The following is a 26,415-nucleotide window of genomic DNA, read 5'->3' as shown; positions in this document are numbered from 1 at the left end:
AAAGAATATATTATGAGAAATTGGAGGAAACTAATTATTCATGTTTACATGTCAAATGCAAAGAGATCGTGAATAGCAAATCAGTTGACAATTGCGAGGTTATACCCATAGTTGGACTGAAATGGACACTATACAATGGGATAGTCAAAGTTGGGGATGATAATGTTAACCATAATGTTATCACCCATGGCAATTTAACTAAGAATGATCATGGTGAAATGGTTAACATTCTAACCTCTAATGGTAATGTTATGGTCAATCTTAATTTAACTGATAAATATGGTGGCAGAAAAGTTGAGATTCTAGATAATTATATTAGTGTTATCACCACAGCTAATTCAGGCGAGAATGACATGAATTAGAGGAAACAATAGATATTACTCCTCTATAGCCATTGAGGGGTGCTTCTCTGCAACCACCTCAGGGTAGTCCGACGGTAAAAAATACCGTCTCAAAAAACAGAGTATTTGCGACGGTAGAAAAATACCGTCTCAAAAAACAGAGTATTTGCGACGGTAGAAAAATACCGTCGCAAATACTCTCCTTTTTTGCGACGGTATTTTCTACCGTCGCAAATACTCTGTTTTTTGAGACGGTATTTTTCTACCGTCGCAAATACTCTGTTTTTTGAGACGGTATTTTTTACCGTCGCAAATACTCTGATTTTTTGAGACGGTATTTTTTACCGTCGCAAAAAGTCACTTTTGTGGTTTTTTTTTAAGTGAATATTTTTAAATTTTTAAATATTTTTTTTAGATGCACTTTACTTAAATGTATCTAAAAAAAAAAAAAATTATGAAAAAATATTTTTAAAAATTAATAAATACATACAAATATAAAAAAAAATGTATTGAATTATTGTATTTCTTTTGTATTTTTGGTATTTAGTGAATTTTTAAAAGATTTTTTTACTTTTTAGGTGTATTTATGTTAGGTGTGTCTAAAAATTAAAAAAATTAAATATTAAAAAAATTCAGTAAAAATAATATAACACGGAAAACAAGAAAGTATAATTTTCTCAAAAGAGTTTTTGGAAAACTCTAACCTAACATAGTGATTGTGGTTTTGAGACAGCTTCATATATATACAGTCACAAAATAGTTTGAATAAATTCAATGGTATTTTTCTGTCACAAAAAAAATAAAAAAAACGATGTCGTCTTACTCTTTTAATATAACATCTCTTTTCATTCATTTTTTCATCTTCCTGTCTCTCTGTATTTATCTCTCTCTGTTCTCTTTATCTCTTTCACTCATCACTCTTCTTTCTCTGTCTGTCTGTGTATCTCTCTCATTTTCTCTCTGTGTCTCTCACATATCTTTCTTCTCTCTATCTCTTATGTCTTCTCTCTATCTCTTATGTCTTCTCTCTTTATCTCTCTCGCTCATCTTTCTTCCCTCTATCTCTCTCATTTATTTTTTTTTTCTCTCTCTCTTATTTATATCTCTCTCTATCTCTCTCGCCCATCTCTCTTTTTCTGTGTCTCTCTCTCGCTCATGTCTTTTCGCTCTATTTCTCTCTTTTTGTCTATCTTTCGCTCATCTCTTGTTTCTCTCTCTTTTTCTATCTCTCATTCTCTCTCTCTCTCTCTCTTTCTGTCTCTTTTTCTGTTTATCTCTCTCTCTCTGTCTCTCTCTCACTCTCACTCTCTCTCACTCATCACTCATCTCTCTCTCTGTATGCTTGTCTATTTGTGTATTTCTCCCTCATTATATTCGTCTTGCTCACTCTCTCCATCTCATATTCTCTATTTATCGAGCTTCTCCTCAATTTATCTATCTTTTCTCTCATCTCTTTTCTCTCTCTGTCTCTTTCGTTCATCTCTCTTCTCTCTATCTCTCTCGTTCATCTCTTTTCTCTCTCTGTCTCTTTTTTTGTCTCTCACTCTCTATCTTTTTCTCTCTTTGTCTCTCTCTCTCTCTAACTCATCACTCTTCTCTGTTTGTCTGTCTGTCTGTCTCTGTCTCTCTCTTTCTCTCGTTGTCTCTCGCTCATATCTCTCTCATCTGTCTTCTCTCTCTGTCTCTCTCACTCATCTCTCTTCTCTTTATCTCTCTCGCTCATCTCTCTCTGTCTCTTTCTCATTTATCTCTTTTCGCTCTTTCTCTCTTTGTCTATATCTTTTCATCAATTTTTTCATCTTCCTTTCTCTCTTCTCTTTCTCTTACCGTCTCAACCTTACTAAATGTAAAAAAATAAAAAATTCATCAACTATAAAAAAAAATTATTTTAATAAAAAATTATTTTTTTAACAATTCTTCCGTTGCAAAAAAAAAAAGAAATCTTCTCTCTTTGTCGCTCATTTCTCTTCTCTCTCTGTCTCTCCCTTTTTCTGTGTGTCTCTCTCTCGCTCATCTATTTTCGCTCTATTTCTCTTTTTTTTTTGTCTATCTCTCGTTCATCTCTTGTTTCTCTCTTTTTTTCTATCTCCCCCTCTCTCCATCTCTCTCCCTATCTCTTTTTCTGTCTATCTCTCTCTTTCACTGTCTCTCTCTCACTCATCACTCTTCTCTTTCTCTCTCTCTCTGTCTACTTGTCTATTTGTCTATCTCTCCCTCACTATGTTCGCCTTACTCACTTTATTACTCTCATCTTCTCTATTTATCGAGCTCCTTCTCGATTTCTCGATCCACTACAAACGATGTCGTCTTACTCTTTTGAACATTTCTCTTTTCACCCATTTTTTCATCTTTCTATCTCTCTGTCTCTCTTCTCTTTCTCTCTCTTATTCATCACTATTCTCTGTTTGTCTCTCTCTCCCTTTCTCTATGTGTCTCTGTCTCTTTTCTCTCTCTCTCTCTCTCATCACTCTTCTCTTTCTGTCCATCTCTCTCTTTCTCTCTGTTTCTGTCTCTCTTCTTTTTCTCACTCTGACTCATCACTCTTCTCTATCTGTCTGTCTATCTCTCTCTTTTTCTCTATGTCTCTCGTCTATCTCTCTTCTCTCTATCTCTTTCATATATCTTCTCTCTCTGTCTCTTTCTCTCTCTCTCTTATTTTTTTTCTCTCTCGCTCTCTCGCTCATCTCTTTCTGTCTCTCTCTCTCTCTTATTTATCTATTTTCGCTCTTTTTTTTTCTCTCTCTCTCTGTCTCTCTCTTTGTCTATATCTTTTCACTCATTTTTTCATCTTCTTCTCTTTCTTTTCTTTCTCTCTCTTATTCATCACACTTCTCTCTCTCTGTCTATTTGACTCTCTCTCTCTCTGTGTCTCTCATTCATTTATCTCTTCTCTCATCTATCTTCTCTCTTTTTCATTGACCACAAAAATTAACTTTATTTTAATAGAAAATACTATTCCTATTTTTACCAAATAAAAAAATAATAATTATTTTTTTATTCATTAAAATAAATATAAAATAAATATAAAACAAATAAATTTTTAACTTTACCAAATGAAAAAAAAATTCATCAACTATAAAAATTATTTTAATAATATTTTATTTTAATAAAAAATTCATTAACTATAACATTTGTGTGTGTGGGTGTGTGTAGGGTTTTGTTTGAGAACACACACACAACACAAACACAAACACAACCCAAACACAACAGAGCCGTCCCTCTCCTCCTGCTCGCTCTCTCTCTCTCTCTCCATCTAGGGTTTCGCCTTTCTCTCCTCCAAGGCGGCGGCGGCGGTGGCGATATGTGCAAAACCATCGAAGTCGCCGTCGTAGAACCACCACAACTCAACCCTCTCACGAAGCTCTCGCCGCCGAGCCTCGACGACTTCGACCCCACCGACGACGACGGGTTTTATATTCCTCCTCTGAACTTCGCGATGGTCGACAATGGCATTTTCAGGTCCGGTTTCCCTGACACCGCCAACTTCCCCTTCCTCCAATCCCTAGGCCTCCGTTCCATCATGTAAGTAAAAAAAAAAAAAAAAAAATTCAAACTCATTGATTATATGGCAGTGATGTGTTGGAAAATTATGTGTCAGTGAATGATTTGAATTTGCTAATTATATACAGATTTGATGATTATAGGGCTTTGGTTTTGCAGATGCCTTTGTCCAGAACCGTACCCGGAGGCAAATGCCGAGTTTGTCAAGTCAAATGGGATTCAATTATTTCAATTCGGGATCGAAGGTTGCAAGGTAAGTCTTGTAATTTTTGTTTATTTATTTATTTTTTGTGTTACTTTTTTACTTATTAGCAGTGGGTGCAAACTCGATTTGTTTGTAATTTTACATTTTTGATGATGGAGGGGCCATTTGATGAATAAAGAAATCATTTTGGCTTGAGACCCTGTGAAGAACGAGATATATTGACAAAGGGGATGATTATGAATCTAGTGATCGGCTGAGGATTTAATGCAATTACATATACTCATTTCGAGTGGTAAGCATTTTAATGCCTTTTTTCCCTCTCAAATTTGTTTCTAAAAGCATTCTATGCATACCAATTCTAATCTGATTTATTGTCTCTGAAGCACAGATGGAGTCGATAATCCTGCTTGCCGAGCCAACTGTAAGATAGTTTACCAAAATTTTGTTGTAAAGATATGTTTAGTAGTTTAGTCCTACTTTATTCTTCTAGTTTTTTGTTTTTGTTTTTGGGCTCATTTACTAACTCAATTTGTAGATTTTAATTTATACAGATGTAAGAATCTAAATATAAAATTTCAGTACAATGTTTCCATTTCTTAAAGCTGCAAAGATTTGAAGTGATTAGGGATTATGAACCTCATTGCTTGCTTTTTATTTATTTATTAACTCAATTTGGAGATTTCAATTTTTAATAGAACGTGCAATAAATGCATTGTAATTCAAATTTAAAGGCTTTATTTAAAATTAAAAAAAAAACTTGCGTTTAGTTTTTAAAGGCATTATTTTATAAGGGGTAGTTTTTGAAAACTTATCTGCTTTGGTTTTTCAAAGGGACAATCTTTCTGAAACATCCAAAAATGGAAAGATAAACAAACAACATGAGACGAAGGGAGTGTGTTTGCTAGAAACATAAATTTTCCTACAGTTATCCCTCAACAGGTAGAGAAAATGGGCTTGAGGAAAATGAGTCAAAGAAGTTGGGCCATACCGTGCTTCATTTAAAAATGTTGGAGTGGACTAACATACATTTGTCACTTACAGATTCTTTCTTCTAATATGTATAGGTTGGTAAGGTACTACGCATACAAAAAGCTTCAAGATATGATTATTTGTAAGTAAGATTATTTGAGTGAGAATACATTAGGACAGAAGAAGAGAAAATATCTTGCCCTTTGAATGTACAACCCGGAAATGCATATTTGAATCACATGGGCTGCACGTGCTACCAATTGTGTGAGGGGTATGTATACCCTTGTGGGTAAAAAAGAAGAGAGAACTCCTAGTTTTCTTGTTCTTTGGTGATAGATTCTATTTAATAATATAATACTAGCAGTGTTTTTTTATGTTCTTTGGTGATAGATTCTATTTAATAATATAATACTAAGGTTTATGACATAAGAGGAGTAAACTTTAATCTAGGTCCTTATCTCTTTTTGCATTAGTTATAAACGAATCCATTAGGAACATTCAAGAGGATATCGTATTATTTGTAGGCAGTATAGTTTTAGTTGATGACATAAGAGGAGTAAACTTTAATCTAGAATTGTGGAGAGAGAATTTAGAATCTAAAGAATTTAAGTTAAGCTGGATTAAGACAATAGTTTGCATGTGGAGGGCTATATATATATGTGTGTGTGTAATTTGGCCTACCCATCATTTTTCATCTTCCTGCTAAATAGAGTTTTTAATTTATTGTTTACATTTTTTATTTGCTGTAGTTTCTGCCTCCATGCTCCTTTTATGATATAAAATTTGTTTGAAACTGTCTGTGACAGGTCAAGAATGAGGAAGAGGAATCCAGCACTGGGCATCTTTCTATTCTGATGATGAGTGTTAAAAACAACACACAGGTAATGCATACTTTTCTTCCCTGTAAATTGAGGATAATGTTGTTGTACTAGTGAAATTTTGATATAAGGGTCATAGTCTTTAAATGGCTAAAAGCGGTTGTCCTTGTGGCATGTTGAATTTGAAAATAATTTGTTTATCCTCTAGTTCTGGCCTTGGAGTTCTCATTTTTCTAGACATGGGTTGTTTAGATTCTAAATTAATAGAACTTGGGTTGTTTAGGCCAATACCTTGAATTATCCATTTCTAAAGACTTGAGGCATAAATGGGGATCCTTTTCTGTGTGCTTGTTGACCTTCAAGAAGTCAGGTTCTCTCTGGAGTTTATGGGCTGGGAAAATGAATTCTCTTCATGTTCAAGAGTCAGAATGTGGCATGGTCCGACCTTGGAACCATTTCTTGGACAGTAATAATACAGTGACTAGATTTAGATACCAAATTTTGGATATCATTTGATATGCCACCAATGCATTAGTTTAATGGGTCATAACTTTCATGTCTTGTACGTTATAGCAATCCATTATTGATACATTTGGTAACCAAATTTGGTCACTGTTGCATTCTGTTTCTCAGAACTTCAGAGTATTCTTTTAAATCTTAAATAGTGCATTTAATAATTGTTCACATAAATATGTATGCTCTTAATATACATTGTATTTTATTTTATTTATTATTACATTTTCGGGGTTATGTTTTTTTTTGGTCACCGTTGTTCATCCTACGTGTTGTCTCCTTTTGCAGTTTTGTATTGGCACCATAAAGGATGATTTCTTGGGTGTGATCAGTGATCCAGGTGTTATTTCTTAATGGAAGTGATATTCAATATATAGCTAGGAGCCTTTCTCTCAGTTTGCTTTTAAGAAATGGGAGTGTTTCAAACTGTTGAATTATTTTTGTCATCTGCATACTTTTTTGATGTGTCCGGAAATGACTTTTTTGTTTATAGATATTATATAGATCATTGGAATGGAAATCCTTTGATATGCGTGCTGTTGTGTCTGCCACCGAAGATCTTTTTAAATTCATATTGTCTGATAAGGGTTTGAGGGTACGTGTTTTCCTGGTCCGGGACATAATTAAAGCAATTGATATTTTTCTTCAGGATGAAGTAGTTGCAAACATTTTCGATGAGAAGGTTCAAGCTAGAGAGACAGCTGAATCTGAGGTTCGTTTCAATTCCTCCATCTCTCTCTCTCTCCCCCCTCATGTGCTGGTGCATGTTTTAGTTAAACTCTACAACTTATAGATAATAGAACATCATTTTGATGTGGTTTAGAAGAAGTAGGAAAGCCAAAACATGAATTAGGAAACCCAAAAAGGTTGTTTTCGAAAAACTATTTTCATGCAAAAATTAAAGTGTTATATGAAAATGTTAGGTGTTTTCGAACTTTTTATTATCTTGTTTTTGAAAACATGAAAATGAAAAAACAAAAACAAAATCAGAACTGAACATATTTCAGTTGGTAATATTGTTATGAGATCAACTATGAGAATTAATGTTGTTTTGCAGGGACATGCAATGCTGATGAGAGTGGTTAATGGGCTTAAATCTTTCCGGCATGCAGTGAAGTTGGGCCCGGAGGTGTGGACTGCTATGCTAATCCGCATGACAGTGAAACCCGAGGCTCACAAATTTACATTTGACATCATTTCAGCCTTATTGATACATTTTAGCCGAAAAATTCCAAAGACCTTTTGGATTTGTATATCTAGAATTCTTCACAAGTTGGTGAAAAATTATAGCCATGTCGATTTATGATTTAGGTGGATTCTTCATTTGCTCATTTTTTTTCTCTAGCTATTTATTTATTTGAGTGAAACTATTTGTCTGATGCAATTTTAAAGATTATATATCTGAGTTTGGCTCCGAAAGTTGAGTGATTGTAAAATACTTTTTTTAGTAGTGTTTGTAAAATATTGAATTTGATGGTTTGATCAATTTAAATTTTTATTTTTATTTTCTGTTATGATGTTTTTGTGAATAGAATGTAAATAATCAGCTCTTAGAGAGAGACGGCACCACCGTCGGAAAAAATAGAAAATTTTAATATTTTTATTAATTTTGTTACAGGTTTTACTTTTTGCGACGACATTATACTGTCGCAAAAAATAGAAATTTTATTATTTAAAATAGAAATTTTATTATTTTTTAATATTTTTTGCGACGGCAATACACTGTCGCAAAAAATAAAAAAATTCATATTTTTTATATTTTCTGCGACGGCACCACACCGTCGCAAAAAGTAGTGTTTTTTTTTTAAAAAAAGACTATTGGCGACGGTATTTTTTGCCGTCTCAAATAACATTTTTAGCGACGGTAAAATAGAGCCGTCGCAAAAAAGTCAAGAAATTTCAAACGTTTTTAGCGACTGCACTGCGCCGTCGCAAAAAGGCAAAAAATGCCGTCGCAAAACATTAGCGACGGCACTTACCGTCGCAAAAACTCTTTTGCAACCCCTGCAGTTGCGACCCCCCTCTTGCCGTCGCAAAAAGTCGTTTTGCCGTCGCAAAAATTATTAGCGACGGCATTAGGAGTATTAGCGACGGTATTTTACCGTCGCAAAAAGTCAATTTTTTTGTAGTGTTCGTAGCCATTGAAGGATATTCTTATGTAGCCATCTTGCCGTGCAGTCATCTCGAGCTACTCCTTTGCAAAGATCGACAAGTACTTTGTCGCCTATGTCTAGTTGCACCAATCACCTGTGTTGGTTTTTACCCACCAAGGGTATGACGTCCCGAACCTCTTTAAAACAACTTAACAATATTGATTCAGAATTTCTATTCCATATTGGAATCCTTACTGCTTTTGAACCTCATGAATCATGTGTTGTCACCTACTCTTGTCTTTATGATTATCTGTTGCCATCCAAAGGTGTATTCCGAGACGTTGATTTGGGTCTTTCAGTGTTAGAGTGAGTTCGGGAACGGTGGGAGTACTCTAAAGTCATTTTTAGTCTTACTTGAAAATTGAGTCCGCTCGAGCGGTCCTTTAGTCGCTTAAGTGGTAAACTCATCTACCCAGTTCTTTGTTCTGACGTCTAAAATACTGGGAGTGTGATTTCACCCCTCGAGAAAAGGTTTTATTGCTTGAGTGGTCTGCTTATAGAGGAAAGAGATTTTGGGAGTTTGAGTTCACCGCTCGAGCGTTGGATCTATCGCTCGAGCGGTTTGTCTAGAGTCAAGTTCGAAAAGTGTGTCCAATCACTTAAAATTTGAAGTAAATAATCCTCAATTTTCACTTTTCATTTTTGTCTCTCTCTCTCTACACTTCACTCTACTCTCTTTTCTCTCATCTCTCTCTAGAATACACCAGCCAACCCTCTTAAATTCTTGATCTCTTCAAATCCATTGGAGGTTTGACCCTAGTTCCTTTATCAATTTTGGAGATCTCATCAAGAGCCACGACGCATGCAATGGAGATCAGATTTCGACACCGTTGATTCTAGGATTTTTTTTCTCGTCTTTTCTCTCCAAGCTTGAGGTAAGGAGTTTCTTTGAGTTATATATATATATATATGATTTTGGCATGTTTTGGCCTTTTTTTTTTGTGGACAAAATCATTGTGTTATGAGTGAAGGTTTGAGTTGTGGGTTTCGATTGTGTTTCAATAGGGATATTTTCTTATCTCTCCTATGAAATTAATTTGATTTATGAAATGTGTAACTCCTACAAGTCCATTGATGTTAATACATTTTGTAAATGAGAAAATTTATTTTGGAAGGAAAACCCAAGATTTTTGGAAATTGGGGAAAAGTTATTTTTTTGAAAAACTTGTGAGATTATGAGATTCTTGTTGAAAAAGATAAGGAAAAACATACGTTTGATATATTGTTGAACCATCTATGAAATGGATGAATTTTGTTGAGAAATTTGCCACTGATAGTATGTTGAGAATACTTGGATCATGGGCTTTTGGTAATTACATAAATTGTGAATATGGAATTGTGCCGTATGTCACATGTATATGGAGGTAGGTTATTATTTGAGAAATTGAGGAATATTGAATGTGGTATTTCACATTAAGGAAAACTGTTGAGAATTGTGGAAAAATGTACAATGAGGTTATATAATTGCATTTGCATTTCATTAATTTGCATAGCTTTTGAATATTCATTATTAAGTCTATGTTTTGGAAATTGAGTGATCATTTTGAGAAACAATTGAGATCTTGAAATTTTTTGGGATAAATACATTTGGTAAGTTAGGATAGGAAGTGTAGTCTGTTATTGATTAAGTTGACCTGAGTCTCTATGGTGAAAGACTGAAAACATGCTCGGAGCAGGTACCATGTGCCTTCCAATCAGGAGCCGGTAAAGTGGCGATTAGTAGTGCTTGATATGCCTACATGTAGACACCAGCTTATGGATTACCCAAGTTGTATTTACTACTCCGTATTTGTATTTTGAATTCATTGAGAAAATATGTTTTTGAAAAGAGCATTGCATGTGATTTTCAAAAGATAAAACTTACGATTTTGGAGCATGACATAGCATTGCATCTGTCACGATCTAAACCCGCCTCTATGGGTTTAGGGCCGTAACTGGCCAGTAATCCTTAGATTACCCAAGGCCTCTTAACAAAATAACATATAAATAAGGGCTGCGCAAGTAAATATAGAATCATATACATAGTCTATCGAGCTGTGCAGACAAACATGGGACAGATAATCTTAATACTTAAAAGCATACATATGACGTCATAAAGGTACAGGATTTATACGTCATCCCATATATATAAAAATAGAAACTTTGTTTGTAAAACAGAAGAGACAAAGTCTTAAACATTCACAAAATATGACCACCAAACTTGACTAGGTTCGGAACCTCCTCGAGAGGCGCAAAAGGTGGCTAACAACACAAAATTCTTCAGGCATTACCTTAAGCCTGGTCACGAGCTTGCTTACCTATATACATAATAAATAAATAGTGAGCGAGGGCTCAGTGAATAATAACCGAGTAAAGGGTTAAATTAATGATGTCCCATAACTAATTTAGAAACTAGAGTTCATATCGAAACAGATTCACGTTTGTATTCTTGTTCTGAGCATATACAGAAATCAAAGTTCATGCTTAATCTTACATGGCTTATCTATTAGCGCTAATAGATTTCATACAAAACATCAAGGGTCATACTTGTTGGTTCCATAAGGAACCTCCGGCCGGGTACAGATAACTTGCCAGTTTCATAAAGGAACCTCCAGACTGGGAACGGATAACTTGTCAGTTCTATAAAGGAACCTCCAGTTGGGTACAAATAACTTGTCAGTTCCATAGGGAACCTCCAATCCAGGTACAGATAGCATACTTGAATCATAGCATAAAGACCACAACATTTGTCAGAGTTGGACAATCATTCATAGTATAAAACATGGCATTTCATAAAACAGATCTTATTCCATATGCAAAAAATAATTTAACTTCAACATAGCTTTACTACGTTATTACTCACAGATAACGAATGACTTCAAGTAAACGGACAGAGTAGGCAATTCAGATATCTTGTGGCGCGTGACCTACACAGATACAGAATAAATACGTACTGAATTACACACCCGAAATCATTAACTTCGTTCTTTCTTATCTTGGTGTGTTTCTATTTTTATCCTCATTATAGTGCCTTAATCTTGGCTTATGAATGCCTAGGAAGAAATGAAGATGCAAAAATGCATTTGAAAACACTTAACAAAAATTACTGAAAACAAGGGTCTCACTCGAGCGCAACTTTCTTCGCTCGAGCGGACATATAAAATGTGAGTGGTCGCTCGAGCATACATTTCTTCGCTCGAGTGGTCTGTAAACTTTGCAAAATTGCTGGTTGCTTGATTTTTCTGCTCAATGCTCGCTCGACGGATGCTCGCTCGAGCGTGAGACTCATACCCTCGCTCGAGCGCAACTCTTGTCGCTCGAGCGGTCTGCAAAACATGCAAACTTCTGGGAGTATGTATTTTACGCTCGAGTGGACTTTTGGTCGCTTGAGCAGAAGTGCAAAAATAAAGGTGGTCGCTCGAGCACAAGATTTGTCGCTTGAGCATGGAGGTCGAATTCTGGAATTTCCAGATTCACCTCCAAACTTCCAATCTCAATTCAAACACTACAAAACTCTTCCTTTTGGGCCAAAAAATTGAGAAATCACATGTAAAATTGAGAAACATGAGAATTCTAAATCATTTCGTAAAATCTATGCCTAAAAACTTGTCAATTATACAAAACCCAAACTTGAAATATTGAAAATAAGACTTGCATGTAATGGTATTAACCTTCCAAACCATAATCAAATGAGGTAGAAACATGTGAAATGCGATGAACTTCCAAAATCAAGCCATGATCAATGCATACATGTGAGACTTCCTCAAAATCAAGCTCTAAATGCAAAAGAATTTGCATGCAAGTATGATTATCTTCTTAATTCTTCTTCCTAAGCTTAATTCTCGGCTTAATTAGCTAATTCTCTTGAATTCATGCATTAAAGACTACAAATATACAACTAAAGGAGTGAATTTCTACCTCAAGCCTTGAATTCTGTGTAAAAGCTTAGTTTTCCCAGTTCTCTCCAAATCCTTCTCTTTTCTAGCAATTCCTTTTAATCGAACTCAAGTCTCACAAAATTTTCAAGCTTAGAACCAAATCTTCCTACTCTCTCTCTCTCTCTCTCTCTCTCTCTCTCACGTTTGCGTGTGTTTGTGAGCTCAAAGATGTATATAAAATGAAGGAAAAGAATGAGTGGAGGTACAAAAGGTGCCTTATATAGGCTTAAATCAAAATTTCATTAGTTAGACTTAATTGAGCATTAATTATTCTAATTTAATCATTCTGAATCAAATTTCAATTAAACTTACCATAAAATTCTAAAAATTCTACTTAACACATAAATCAAGTCAATTTCTGAATCGGATGCCGATAAGGCCATCAATTCGCAAACCGAAACAAAATATGAATAGATTTTTCTACGTTAAACAGATATAAACACACATAAAGCAACATATGATGCAAAATTTCACTTTAATTACTTATTAGGCATAATGAAGCCTGGATTAACATTGATCATGGGTCGGGGTTACAACATCCATATTTAAGACTACTTAAAACATATATACTTTGTTAAGATCTTCCTACAGAGCTTCATGCTCACCTATAGTGGGTTTGTGTAGGAAATGATGTAGTGATTCTGCCTCAGTAAAGGTGAATCGATATTTTGAGTGCACAAGGCTCTTTCATTTATTTGTTGTATTTTTTTTGACAAGCCAATTGCTTATGTATATGGGTTGTGAACCACTTATTTGTAATTAGGTTTAAGCCTTGGAACTTGTGCCCGAGGAGCTTTATTTTGTATTTTGTTCTTTATTTTTATCTTTCGCACATGATATAGATTCATACCTTAGAGAAGATTAAATATGTATTGCATTTGGACACCTTTTGTACATCTCTCGCATATCAAGAATACAAGTATGGAGATTTATTTAGTATTATGATGTTAGGAATTTCATGATTATATATCGGGAAAAGAATAATACCAGGATCCTTGTATGTTAATTATTTGAGGGCATTACAAAGGGATAGTCCTCCGCAGTGACTGAGGTGTACTACTTTATAGCCATTGAGGGTGTTTCGCAACTTCTGGTTGGTGTACTCATCAAAAGCCACCTAGGATAGTCCTCCATAACCGCCTTATGGTACTCCTCCACATGCACATGTTAGATTGACGTCAACCAAAGTGTCTAGACAAGTTTTTTTACCAAGTAACTTCATTTTGTGCAGTCACACAAGAGAAAAGGTTTTGGTGTTGATTATATTGTTAAGCTTAATTTGGATTATTTGATTGAGTATATTGTTAAGTGTAACCTGGATTATTTGATTGTGGGGTATCAACGACTGGAAGTTTCTCATTAGTATTGTTTCTTTTGAAAGTGGCAATAAAGCTTTTGATATAAAAGTGTCAAACAACTAGGTTGAGCCTTGTTATTTGCTACAATTTTTCTTTTCTTTTCTAAATTAAACTTGGGATTTTTATAGGAAATAGGGACAAGCAGTATACTTGCAATAGTTAAGCCTATAATGTATTATGAAGTGAATGACCTGTATTCAAACATTAAATAATATTTTTGTATATAAAAGGACTAAAATGAGAAATCATTTAACTATGAAAGATGGCCACAATTTTTTCAACTCCAAAATTACTAAGTTAAAACCTAAGTTATGAGCGGAAAAAAAAAACTAAGCACATTGAAGCGGGGAGGCTTTAAATACACCCTATTTATTTAATTAGACATCACAACTTACATATCTTTTTATTAATACAATTTTACTCTTAAATCAAATTATCAAAATAACAAAATCGTTAACGCTAACTCCAACATCGATTTCCAAAATTAGATGAGAGCTTCGACCAATCCTCTTAGCTCCAGCATGTGACGCCCCCCAAATATGACCATAGATTCAACCGAAATTTAAATAAATAACTGCATGAATCAGAGTGTAACATTCTTTCATGTCATAGAGTTAATAGTACAAAAGAGTTTAACATAAATAAATGCCCTATAGGCTTACATATTTCCAAGCCTTGGCTTGGCTACAACAAAAATGAGACTAGCTCATACAATTTAAGCCCTAGGCTTTATAAAAAGTGAAACAAAACAAAGAAGCTCTTGCTTCCCAAAAGTCCCTCCAATGCTATTGCCTTGGTGGAGGCATGCCATCATTACCTAAAAATGTTGTTCCCAAGTAGGGTGAGCCACAACCCAGTAAGAATAATCTAACACAATACATGAGATTTAACAAAGGTATAAGTACAATATGCATAAACAATGCCTGTGACAAAACATTCACAGTTTATATAGTCATAAGGTACCAAATCCAAATCTTAATCCATTTCCATTCAATTCATTTCAATGCATGAGCCAATTTCATTATTTCTCGATAACCCAAATGAGACTACAACTAAATGGTTCTACAATCACATCATTAACACACAAACATTTCAATATACCATTTTACGAAAATTTCATCCGCGAGATCGACACCCATGTATAAATTTCGGGACTTTCACCCAGGACACTCCGGTCAACTTAATTATAATGGAGTCCATCCCCTTTCTCCTTCTAAACAATCATACATACACAATGTATTTAAACATAATCATACATGGAGTACATCTCCTTTCTCCTCCTAAACAATCATATATATACAATGTATGTGAGTGATTTTCCGATCACATTGCCAACTTAATTAGTCAGCTAGAGAGTACTGGCAGAATAGATGACACCTGGTTGACTTGCAAAAGAAAGAAGAGATTCCGGCGGTGGTTCGTCCACCCGGGGGCACTTCGACGATCAAGTCAGTATATCTCTCAAAGATAATCAATAATGCTAAATTCACTGTTCTGAGTATCAATTGCGTACCTTAGACCCATCGGGTGTGCCTCTCTTTTATAGCCAACACAAACCTAATCCCAATAGAAGCCTAGCTTCAATGGACTTCTGCTCAGTGCTTATCCTGGACTCACCAACAGATAAAGATAAACTCCCTAAGAGTGTTATCCTTATCCATGCTAAGGTCCTTCCTCATTCTAGGACTCCTTGTGCCTTATCCGCTTATCTCGGATTCCGATATCTTCGGAGATAACCTCGGCGTCATAACCTAGACACGTGGTACCTCGGCTGACACGTCGGCATCACCTTGGCCACGTGTTGGGACTCAGAAAATATATCCCCACAACTGCCTCCTAGGTTCTATTACCTCGGCATTCTGAGGTGATGGAACCTATATCGGTACTTCTTGCCAGTACATCGCCTTAAGCCGAGCTCATCACTATAGGCCGACATGTCTTCTTAAAGATCAAGAATTCCATGAGCTTCTTCACGCGTATGAGCTGTCATGCATCACAATTCAACCGTTTCAGCCATGTGTCCTTCTCTTACTGGATCGTACTCGGTACACGCTTCTAAATCGTCTCGCGCATGCGTGTGCCGTCTGACGCTCACGTTGTTTTAGGCGCATTAATTCTGTTTTGCCGCCGTTTCAAGTTTTAACAAAAATCATTTCCACTCTCTTAGTCTTCTCACTTTCGTATCCTCAAGCTCTCAACTCTCTTTAGCTTCTGAATACGCCATTATTCAAGCTTCTAAAGCTCTGCAACTTGCTCCGTTTACCCCTTCCGGCATGATTTTCACTGATCTTCCGCCTTCGCAACCGTCGTCAGACTTCGGTAATCCCCATTCCGGCTTCCCTCTTTCTAGTAAGCCACTATTCCTCCTGATTTCAGTTTCTTGTTACCTTACTGAACTTTACTGTTTTACCTGCTATTTTTGCAATCTTGTTCATATTTTTGATATTTCATCTTGCATCTTGTATTCCACCATATATTTGAACATGTTCGTTTCATGATTCTGTTTTTACCCAAATTATCTTCTTGAATATACACTGTTCACACTCCTATTGATTTCTGCCACTGCTCTTGGCCTGATACACCTGTGCAAACTTTTTGTCTTGATTTCTTGATGGCTTCATCACCATTCTTAATTTTGAAATGTATCCCTATTTTTCTGTTTTCCAGATCCATGCATTCAATCTTCGTTTCCTTAGATCTAGGTTTTGGGATTTGTTTATAGAACACAAAAAGTTTTAGAAAACCTTAAACTCCTTCTTTCTGAAATCTAGCTCCCATAATTTTAGCCGATATCATGGATATGTGGATGCATAGGGTAGACACCCCGGCCAAATTAGAGAACTTTAGGCAGGAGTTCGAAATCCCGGCCGACGTTCATCTGAGGTTGGCAGGGGAGGATGACTCTGTCATGCCCGATGTAAACCTCATGCCTTTCCCAGTAGTAGCGTTTATTGAGTGTGGACTTAGGTTTCCACTTGACCCTTTTTTCCGTGAAATCCTTCATTTCTATAGGTTGAACCCAATGCAACTTGCCATCAATTCTTATCGAGTTATTAATGGTACCATAGCCTTAGCCAAACAAGAGAATGCTAGGATTACTCTTGCCGATTTTCAGTACTGTTATACCATGTGTCGCCTGAAATCAAAAAAAGGCCACATCTATTACCTCAAGCTGAGGTCCACGGAATACAAATCGTTGCCGACCTCCCTGACTCCAACAAGGGAGCGGGGGATGATTACTTCATCGTTTCGGGTAACTGGGAGTTTCAGCCAAACGATGACCTCCATCTTTATCCCCTAAGTCGAACAGTTTTTGGGAAAGAAGCTGGTAAGGGCCACCCTTCACAAATTTTCTTGCTTTCTTGCATAAAGTTTTCAACATTCTGCTCTAATGTCTACACTTTTTTCTTTTTTGCAGTTCTCCCTCAGCCACCAAAGGGCTTCCGTCAGTCTTTCTTTCCCAACAAAGACTTGAAGAAACTACTGAATTTGCCAGTCCACAAGTGGAAGGCTCCTCTGCTTCTCAACTTCATTCCCACTTATAAGTCGGCTCTTCCCGACGTCCCCAAGAAGAAGAAGAAGAAGAGTTTGTCTCCTCCTTCTACCACAACTCCTCAAACTACCTCCACATCTCGGCAAGATCAAGGATCGACCTCTGATCCAGCTGAACAACCGTCAACCTCGGCTCCTTATCTGATCCCAATATCCCAGCGCCAACGTTGGTGACGAACTATTTTTTTTTCCGAGATGGGTCGCCAGAAAGCTGTCGCAAAAGACCTCTTAGCCAGCATCCCTTCTGACGTTGACGCTTAGCCAACACAAACCCAGCCTCCACCAAAGCAAAGAAGAATAAAAAAGGCTCAGCCAAAGGTGAAGGTGACTCAGGTTGATACTGAGGACACTTTGCTAATTTCCAAATTGGCTGAGAGTGATAAGTCTCACTCTGCCACGGAGAAGAGGCCTGCCGAGGCCCAACCATCCGAGTCTACCCGATCAAAGAGGCCGAGGTCATTTGCTACAACTACCTCGGGGTCTTCAAAGTGCGATGCCCCTTGGGCCCCCTAAATCACATTGGAAGATAAGCCAGTTATGGCTAATGATAGTGCTGACGACATTAATGTCGCTGTCGCCCTTAGTACCGCTCTGCTCCTTCACGGCGATCTCGACCGAAACGCCGAGATGAACGGGTATGAGAACTATGCTCTGATGCTCCAGCACTCTGTTTAGGTAAGTCTCTTTATTGGGAAATTTTTCTTTCTTTCTCTTCATTTACACACTTACAATATTTTCTAATAACTTCTGTTTACTTTCAGGTCATCCAGCATACTCATTCTTTCTCAGTACAATCTTTCCAGAACCGAGAGAAGCTGGCCGAGAAGAAGAGGGAGGTCTCTAGTCTGCACAAGACTAACAAAAATCTGCAGTCAAAGATGAAGACTTTAGAGGATCAGGCTGAGGTTTCCATCAAAGCTCAGAACGACGCCGAGGAAAAGTCAGACTCTGCTGAGGCCATCAAGAAGGTGCTTGAGGCCGAAAAGAAGGATGCCGAGGAGAAAACGGCCCAGGCCCAAAAAGAATTACAAGACGCTCTGGCCACAAAAGAGGCCGAAGTCAAGGCAGCCGATGAGAAGGGCTACAACAAAGGGGTGGCCGATGTCACGGCGGACTATGAAAAGCAAATGAAGCAGGCATGCAACAAGGGTTTCACCCTTGATTGGATGTCTCTTCTAAAAAAGCTCAAAGTCCCCGAGGACTCGCCCCTTAGGAACACCGCTGCCATTCCTCTTCCATTCCCTCCAACTCCAACTCAATCTGATGACGACTCTGAATCTGAGGAGGAGGTTTTGGTGAGGAAGTCAAAAGACGCTGCTGGGGCCAAGTCCCCTTCTCTGAATGAGCAAGTCCTAGACTTGACTTAAGATGAGGAGATTGAGGAGGTTCCCAAAGATGCTACTGCTGAGAAGGCATCAGCCGATGTGACCCTTGCCGACAAGAGCCTTGACGAAACCCTTCAAGAAATTGACGCTGAGCTTGCGGCTGAGAAGGCCGCCGAGATATCTTCTCAGCAGTCCTCCGAGGTCCAAACCCAGCCTGCTAATGATACTGAAGAGTCTTAATTTCATGTTTTTCTCTTTCTTCTGTGCTATGTACTTTCTATTTTTCTTTTAAGACAGTGTAAGCTCTGGCTGATGTGTCAGCTTTTTAATATAACTCTCTTTTCTGAATGCTTCTGTCTTTGTCTTCTCTGTATTGCTCTTGTGTTATTCCATACTTAGAATATTTTGCATATATACTTCAATCTTTGTGCAACCTTCTCGGGGTGGAACACCTCGGTTATATAAACTGATGATTTACCTCGGCAAGTATCCAAGTACCTTTCTTAGCATAACCTCGGTTTTCGCTTGTAAATTTTTTTTTATAAAATTTCAACAAGTGTTTCACCTCGGTCTAATTTCAACTTGTAAACTTTTCCTCAAGTTTAAACAAGTGTTAAACATCATCTTGGTTTAACTTTAACTTGTAAACTTTTCTCAAGTTTCAACAAGTGTTAAGCATCATTTCGGTTTAACTTTAACTTGTAAACTTTTCTCAAGTTTCAACAAGTGTTAAACATCATTTCGGTTTAACTTTAACTTGTAAACTTTTCTCAAGTTTCAACAAGTGTTAAACATCATTTCGGTTTACCTTCAACTTATAAACTTTTCTCAAGTTTCAACACGTGTTAAACATCATTTCGGTTTAACTTTAACTTGTAAACTTTTCTCAAGTTTCAATAAGTGTTAAACATCATTTCGGTTTAACTTCAACTTGTAGACTTTTCTCAAGTTTCAACAAGTGTTAAACATCATTTCTCTTCTCTCTGCCCCCTAATGTGAACCTGAGTTCCACTTGGGTCCTCATTATGCATGTATTTTTGAAACATCGACAAGTATCTTATCAGTCATAAATATAGAAGAATTCTGCTAAAATTTTATTCATTACATCGGAAAAAAACAAGGAGAATCTAATGATAGAAAAACTTCAGATTACAAGTATTCCAAGGTCTTGGCAACTCTTTGCCCTCATTATCTTCAAGCCGATATGCCCCGTTGCCCAATACCGAAGTGATTCTGTAGGGTCCTTCCCAGTTTGGGCCAAGCTTTCCCTCCTTGGGATCCTTCTTGTTGCCGACGACTTTTCTCAAGACTAGGTCGCCGACTTGGAACTCCCTTGGGTTAACTTTTTTATTGTAAGCCCTGGCAAGCTACTGTTGATATGCTGCTAACTGAATTGCAGTCCTTTCCCTTCTTTCTTCTAGTAGATCCAGATCTCTCGCTAAGAGTACATCATTAGTCCCATTCTCTACTCCCTGGGTCCTGACCCCTGGGATGCCGATCTCCAGTGGAATGACAGCTTCTGTGCCATAAGCCATGGCAAAGGGGGATTCCCCTGTTGATCTTCTCGGCGTAGTCCAATATGCCCAGAGTACACTTGGCAGTTCATCCACCCATTTTCCTTTCGCTGCTTGTAGCCTCTTCTTTATTCCATCCAGTATAATTTTGTTGGATGCTTCTGCTTGTCCATTGCTGAGGAAAGCTTGGGGTTGAAAAATAATTCTTGATCTTGAATTTTGCACATAAGCTTTTGATTAGCTTGTTATCAAATTGTGTTCTATTGTCGGCAACTATTGCCCTTGGAATCCTAAATCTGGTAATGATATTTCTCCATATAAATTTCTTCACGTCCACATCTCGGATCTTGGCCAGGGGTTCAGCTTCTATCCATTTGGTGAAGTAATCTATTGCTATAAGCAAGTACTTCCTTTGTCCAGTTGCTTGGGACAGTTGCCCAACGAGATCCATGCCCCATTGGGCAAACAGCCAAGGACTGGATACTGGGTTCAGGTCTGCTGCTGGTTGGTGTATCAGTGGTGCAAACCTTTGGCATTTTTCACACTTCTTGACATAGGCCTCTACGTCCTTCTGCATGTAGGGCCACAAATATCCCTGGGTGATGGCCCTATGAGCTAGTGATCTGCCCCTAGCATGGCTGCTACAAATTCCTTCATGTATTTCATATAAAAAATCTTCAACTTGTGAAGGATGTACACACCTCAAAAGGGGTCCAGTGAAGGATCTTCTGTAGAGATGTCCTTCTGCTGTCAAACTGAATCTTGCCGACTTCAATCTGATCTTGTGGGCCTCTTTGTGGTCATCTGGCAGCTTCCCTTCCTTTAAGAATGCTACAATTGCATCTATCCAGCTTGGTCCCATATCCACACACATTGTTTCGTGCTCTGCGATCGGTGGTTCAATGCTCGGGCCCGACAGGTATTCGACCATTATCGTCCTTGCTTTTCCAGGCTGTATTGCACTGGCCAGATTGGCCAGTGCATCGGCGTGACTGTTATCATCTCGGCTAACCTGATGTATTGGCAATTCTGAAACAAGGCTACTAACCTGTTGACTTCCTTTGCGCAGGCTGACATCCTTTCATCTCAGGATGCAAACTCGCCTGTTGTCTGATTGACTATGAGCTGGGAGTCACAGAAGACTATTACTTTATCTGCTTCTGCTGCTACCGCCAGCTTTAGTCCTGCAATCAATGCTTCATATTCTACTTCATTATTTGAGGCCTTGAACCCCAATCGGATGGACTGTTCCAATATCTCTCCATCTAGAGATACTAGTACTACTCCAGCCCCCACTCCTTGCCGGTTTGAGCTCCCATCGATAAACAGTCGAAAGGAGTCGCCGATGTAAATGCTGTAGGGTCTGAGTTTTTCCTTTTTCCTTTGTTCTGTTGCATTTGGCTGGGCTTTCTTGGACATCGTTCACCTTAGCTCAACGGAGCCCAATGTATGATGGATTTTGGTGTGAACTCGGCCACGAAGTCGGCCAAAACTTGGCCTTTGATTGCTGTTCTGGGTCTGTACTCCAAGTCATACTGTCCCAAGGCCACTGCCCATCTGGCTGTTCTTCTTGTCAGGTCTCCTTGTTGCAGTAAGGACTTCAAGGGGTGTTCAGTTAGCACCACAATTTTATAGGCCTGGAAGTAGTTGTTCAGTTTCTTTGAAGCCATTACTAAAGCCAATGCCAATTTTTCTAAGGGTAGATACCTTGTTTCTGCATCGGCCAGGGTTTTGCTTACATAGTAAACAGCCATTTGCTCGCATTTTTCTTCTCGGATTACCACTGCGCTTACTGCGTGTTCTGAGACTGCTAAGTACAAAAACAACTCCTCCCCAGGTTCTGGATTTGAAAGAACTGGAGCTATGGTTAGATACTTCTTCAAGTCGGTCAGGGCGGCCTCACATTCTTCTGTCCATAAAAAATCTGTGGCTTTCTTCACTAAGTTGAAGAAAGGTTTGCACTTGTCTGAGCTTCTACTTATGAACCTATTCAAGGCTGCGGCCCTTCCAGTCAACATTTGTACTTGTTTTGCTGACGTCGGACTCTTCAATTCCAGGATGGCCTTAATCTGATCTGGGCTGGCCCCAATGCCCCTTCTAGTCACCAAGTATCCCAAAAACTTACCAGATCCCACTCCAAATGCACACTTTGCTGCATTGAGTCGGAGCCGATATGTTTTAAGGATGTCAAAGACTGCTTTCAGGTCGGCCAGATGACCTTTAGGTTCCTTGGTCTTTACGACCATGTCATCGATATAAACTTCCACCGTTCTGCTAATCAGGTGTTTGAATATCTTGGTTACCAGTCTTTGGTAAGTTGCTCCTGCGTTTTTCAACCCAAAAGGCATCACTATGTAGCAGTACAAACCTTTTGGGGTGATAAACGCAGTCTTCTCTTCATTTGGGGGTACATGGCTATCTGATGGTACCCCCTGTATGCATCCAGGAAGCTCATCATTCCATGCCCCGAAGTGGCGTCTACCAGTTGGTCAATTTTGGGTAAAGGAAAGCTGTCTTGGGGACAGGCTCTGTTCAGGCTGGTAAAGTCTACGCAGACCCTTCATTTGCCATTCTTTTTGTTCACTACTACTGTGTTTGATAGCCATGTCAGGTAATTTACCTTTCGAATGGCCCTGGCCTCGAGAAGTCTGTTTACTTCCTCTTCCACTACTTCGACATGTATCAACGTCGGTCTTCTTGCTTGTTGGATTACAGGTTTGGCCGACCTGTCAACGTTCAACTTATGGCAAGTGACCTCGAGGTCAATGCCAGGCATTTTGTAAGGCGTCCACGTGAACACCTCAATATTTGCTCTCAAAAAAGCTTCCAACTCTTTTTCCTTTTCTTCGGCTAAGCCCGAGCCGAGAAGAAAGAAGCGTTCTTTATCCCCCCCTCCTAGACGAGGATTTTCTTCAGTGCCTCTTCACTCTTTTCGGCTGGCTCCTTGCCGACATCCTCTAGGACCTCCACGTCATCGTTTTCGATTTCTGCCTTCTCTGGTTCTCGAATGCTGCAGGTGGATTTCATTGCTGCCATGGAGCAATTCTTTGCCTGCAGCTGATCTCCTCTGACCTCCTCAATCCCATGCTCTGTTGGGAACCGCAATAGTTGATGCAATGTTGAGGGAACAACCCCCATTGCATTCAACCATGGCCTTCCCAAAATGATGTTGTAAGGGGAGGGTGTGTCGATTACGGTGAACTCTGTTGTTATCTTCATGGTGCCTGCCTGCACCTCCAAGCTGGTTATTCCCAATGTCCATGTCGACATTCCATTGAACCCGACCATTGGGCTATTGGATTGCTCCATATCGTCTAGGTGAAGGCCGAGCTCCTTGTAATATCGGACGTACATGATGTCACAAGAGCTGCCTTGGTCGATCAGGATGCACTTTACTTGGCATTCCCCAACCTGGAGGGATACTACCAAGGTATCGTTATGCGGATGCTGCACCATCTCAAGGTCAGCTTCAGAAAAAGGACACTACTGGTCCTTGGCACTCCTATGTCCGATGTCTCTTCTCCCCGACTTGGTAGACATACTGCAAGTGCTTTACCTTCTGGGTCTCCCCCCTGATCTCGTTTTCGATGACCTTCGAGTGAATTACATTAATTACCCGAGGTCCTCCTACTTGAGGTTGCTATGCTGGGGGAGATGGAGTTGCTGTCGCTTGAGGCAATCTTGCCTGTTCTTCCCTTGTCCTGGCTTCTTTGACAAGGTCTCTCAGATGGCCTTGCCTCACCAGGTCTTCTAAGTGTGTTTTCAAGGCTCTACAACCCTGAGTCATGTGCCCATCTTCATTGTGGTAAGCACAATGCCTCCCAAGGTTTCTTCCCACGAATTCTCCTAGTGCCTTTGCTGGTGTTCTGAAGTAGGGTTGATTCCGAATTTGATCCAGGACTTTGTGAATTGGGATTCGAAACACAGTTGTCACTGCCTGTGTAGTCCTCAGTCCTATTTCTTGCTTGCTGGATCCGTTGTTACCTCGGCCTCGCTTCAGCGAGCTGTTTCCCTTTTCTTGCTTTGCCTCCTTAGTCCCCGATATATCTTCTTCAGCTCTGGCATACTTCTCGATCCTCGCCATGAGCTCTTCCATGCTTTTTGGCAATGTCTTTGCCAAAGATTTTAGTAGTGGACAGTCGTCTTTTAGGCCGTTCTTGAAAGATACGATCGCCACCTCTTGATTACACTCTGGTATTCGGTTGAACACCTCATAGTACCTTTTTGTATAGGTCCTAAGGCCTTCATCCTTACAGATCTTTAGAGCCATCAATGCGTCCACCCTTAATGGCTGTAGCTTGTTTGTCACGAACCTGGCCACAAACATCTCGGCCAGGCCTTCCCAGGTCTTCACACTTCCCTTCGGTAGTTTGTGAAACCAATCTGATGCAATCTCCCTGAAGGATGAGGGGAACACTTTGTAGAGCAATGGCTTGTTCCCACTATATAATGCCATTGAGTTCAAGTATAATCCAACGTAAAAGTTGGGGTCTGACTTACCATCGTATATTTGGAACCTCGGCATACTGAATCTCTTCGGCGCCTCAAACTTATCCAACTCCACCGAGAATGGTGTCCTCGGTTTATCTGGGGAGTTTACCTCGGCATCAGGCTTTTGTTGCTTCCTCTTGAGGTAATCTCTTAAGTCCTCCTTTGTCCGCCCAGGAGCTCGGCTATCTCCTGATCTCAGTCTTTTTGGTGCACTACTTTCAACTTCGTGGTGAGTCCTCTTCGACCTTTCTCCATTAGTTCTGTCGAAACACAGCGCCTGCCCCTGAACATGCCGATGTTCTTTGGGGTCTGCCTCCTTTGTGTGATGTGTTCTCCGTGATTCTTCTCTCATCGATTCTCCTCGCCCGACCTCCCTGGAAGGCCGGTGAGAGTGTTTTTTGCTTCTGGTGTGCTGGGGGGCTATTGGGATTGTCTTTTGTCCTCCCTTTCTGGGCATTGGCCGTTGGAATCGGCGTGTCCTGCAGCGGGTATGGTGGCTGCATGACATTATTTTGCATCATGAAATTGACGACCGATTGCAGGTCTGCCAATTTGTTTGCCATCTCTTTTACCTCTTTGTCCCTCCTTAGGCATCTATCCTTCCATACCTGGAGGTCATCCTCATTGTAGTACCCACTTCGATCTGGTTTCTTTGGTACGTCGCCATCCCGGCCGATGTCTTTCTTGCTGTGATTCTGGTCATGAGTTTCTGTGTTGCGATTGTCTCCTTCGACGTCAAGGTCGATAGGTCTGCCACTTCCAGCAGGAGTGTCGTCCCCAATCTTTTCCTTCTGTCTGTCACTGGACATCTATTCTTCTTTCTTTTCCACAGACGACGCCAAATTGTGTGAGTGATTTTTCGATCACACTGCCGACTTAGTTATTCAGCTGGAGAGTACTGGCAGAATAGATGACACCTGATTGACTTGCAACAGAAAGAAGAGATTCCAGCGGTGGTTCATCCACCCGGGGTCACTCCGACGATCAAGTCAGTGGCCCCGTTTGGTGTAGCTTTTAAAACATCTTATAGATTATACCTTAACAGATTATAGATTATGACTTTAATCAGAAGTTGTTAATCTGTTTGGTGTAGCTGTTGGATTATAGATTTAAGTTGTTGAGTAGTGTCTGTTAAATAAGCTGTGAAATAGCTTTTTCAATTAATTTTTATTTTTTGTTTGTCTACATTTCTCATAAAAAAAAAAAATAATCTATAGTCCATTTGAGTCTTTTTCTATTTTAAAAAAAATAAAAAATAAAAAAATTTAAGAGTATAACCATAAATTAACATGTCCACAGCAGAAGCTGATAATCAGAAGCAAGGGGTAAGCCGCTTCTCAGAATCAGCTTTTTTGAGTTAAAATAAGCTGTTAGAATCAGAAGTTGTTTGAAATAAGTTTAACCAAACAGTCCAAAATAACTTTTTCAAAGCTAAAAGCCATAAGTTGGCTCTGAAAAGCTGAAACAAACACCCCCAGTATATCTCTTAAAGATAATCAATAATGCTAAATTCACTGTTCTAAGTATCAATTGCGTACCTTAGACTCATCGGGGGTGCCTCTCTTTTATAGCCAACACAAACCTAATCCCAATAGAAGCCTAGCTTCAATGGACTTCTGCTCAGTGCTTATCCTGGACTCTCCAACAGATAAAGATAAACTCCCTGAGAGTGTTATCCTTATCCATGCTAAAGTCCTTCCTCATTCTAGGACTCCTTGTGCCTTATCCGCTTATCTCGGATTCCGATATCTTCGGAGA

The 26,415-nt window shown here is 38.9% G+C and overlaps 1 protein-coding gene across 2 annotated transcripts; it reads left to right on the top strand.

Moving 5' to 3' along the window:
* The first annotated feature begins 1,450 nt into the window (after positions 1–1,450).
* Positions 1,451–7,769, top strand: LOC114307516 (uncharacterized). 2 transcript variants are annotated; one of them, XR_014336121.1, is made up of 5 exons: positions 1,722–3,863; positions 4,002–4,095; positions 6,636–6,687; positions 6,997–7,059; positions 7,405–7,456. XR_014336121.1 is itself a non-coding variant. In XM_082879433.1 (4 exons), exons 1-4 carry the CDS (start codon positions 3,643–3,645, stop codon positions 7,651–7,653), a joined length of 627 nt encoding a protein of 208 aa, XP_082735559.1. In that variant the 5' UTR covers positions 1,451–3,642; the 3' UTR covers positions 7,654–7,769. The 2 variants fall into 2 exon arrangements, 1 of the variants encoding a protein (XP_082735559.1); XM_082879433.1 differs by lacking the exon at positions 6,636–6,687 and having other exon boundaries at positions 1,451–3,863; positions 7,405–7,769.
* The last annotated feature ends 18,646 nt before the right edge of the window (positions 7,770–26,415 follow it).

Source organism: Camellia sinensis, chromosome 7 (assembly GCF_055761805.1).
Source record: "Camellia sinensis isolate YWXY chromosome 7, ASM5576180v1, whole genome shotgun sequence".
In the NCBI taxonomy this organism is placed as follows: domain Eukaryota; kingdom Viridiplantae; phylum Streptophyta; class Magnoliopsida; order Ericales; family Theaceae; genus Camellia; species Camellia sinensis.
The sequence above is the reverse complement of the archived record's forward strand: the minus strand, read 5'-3'. Positions and strand labels throughout refer to the sequence as shown.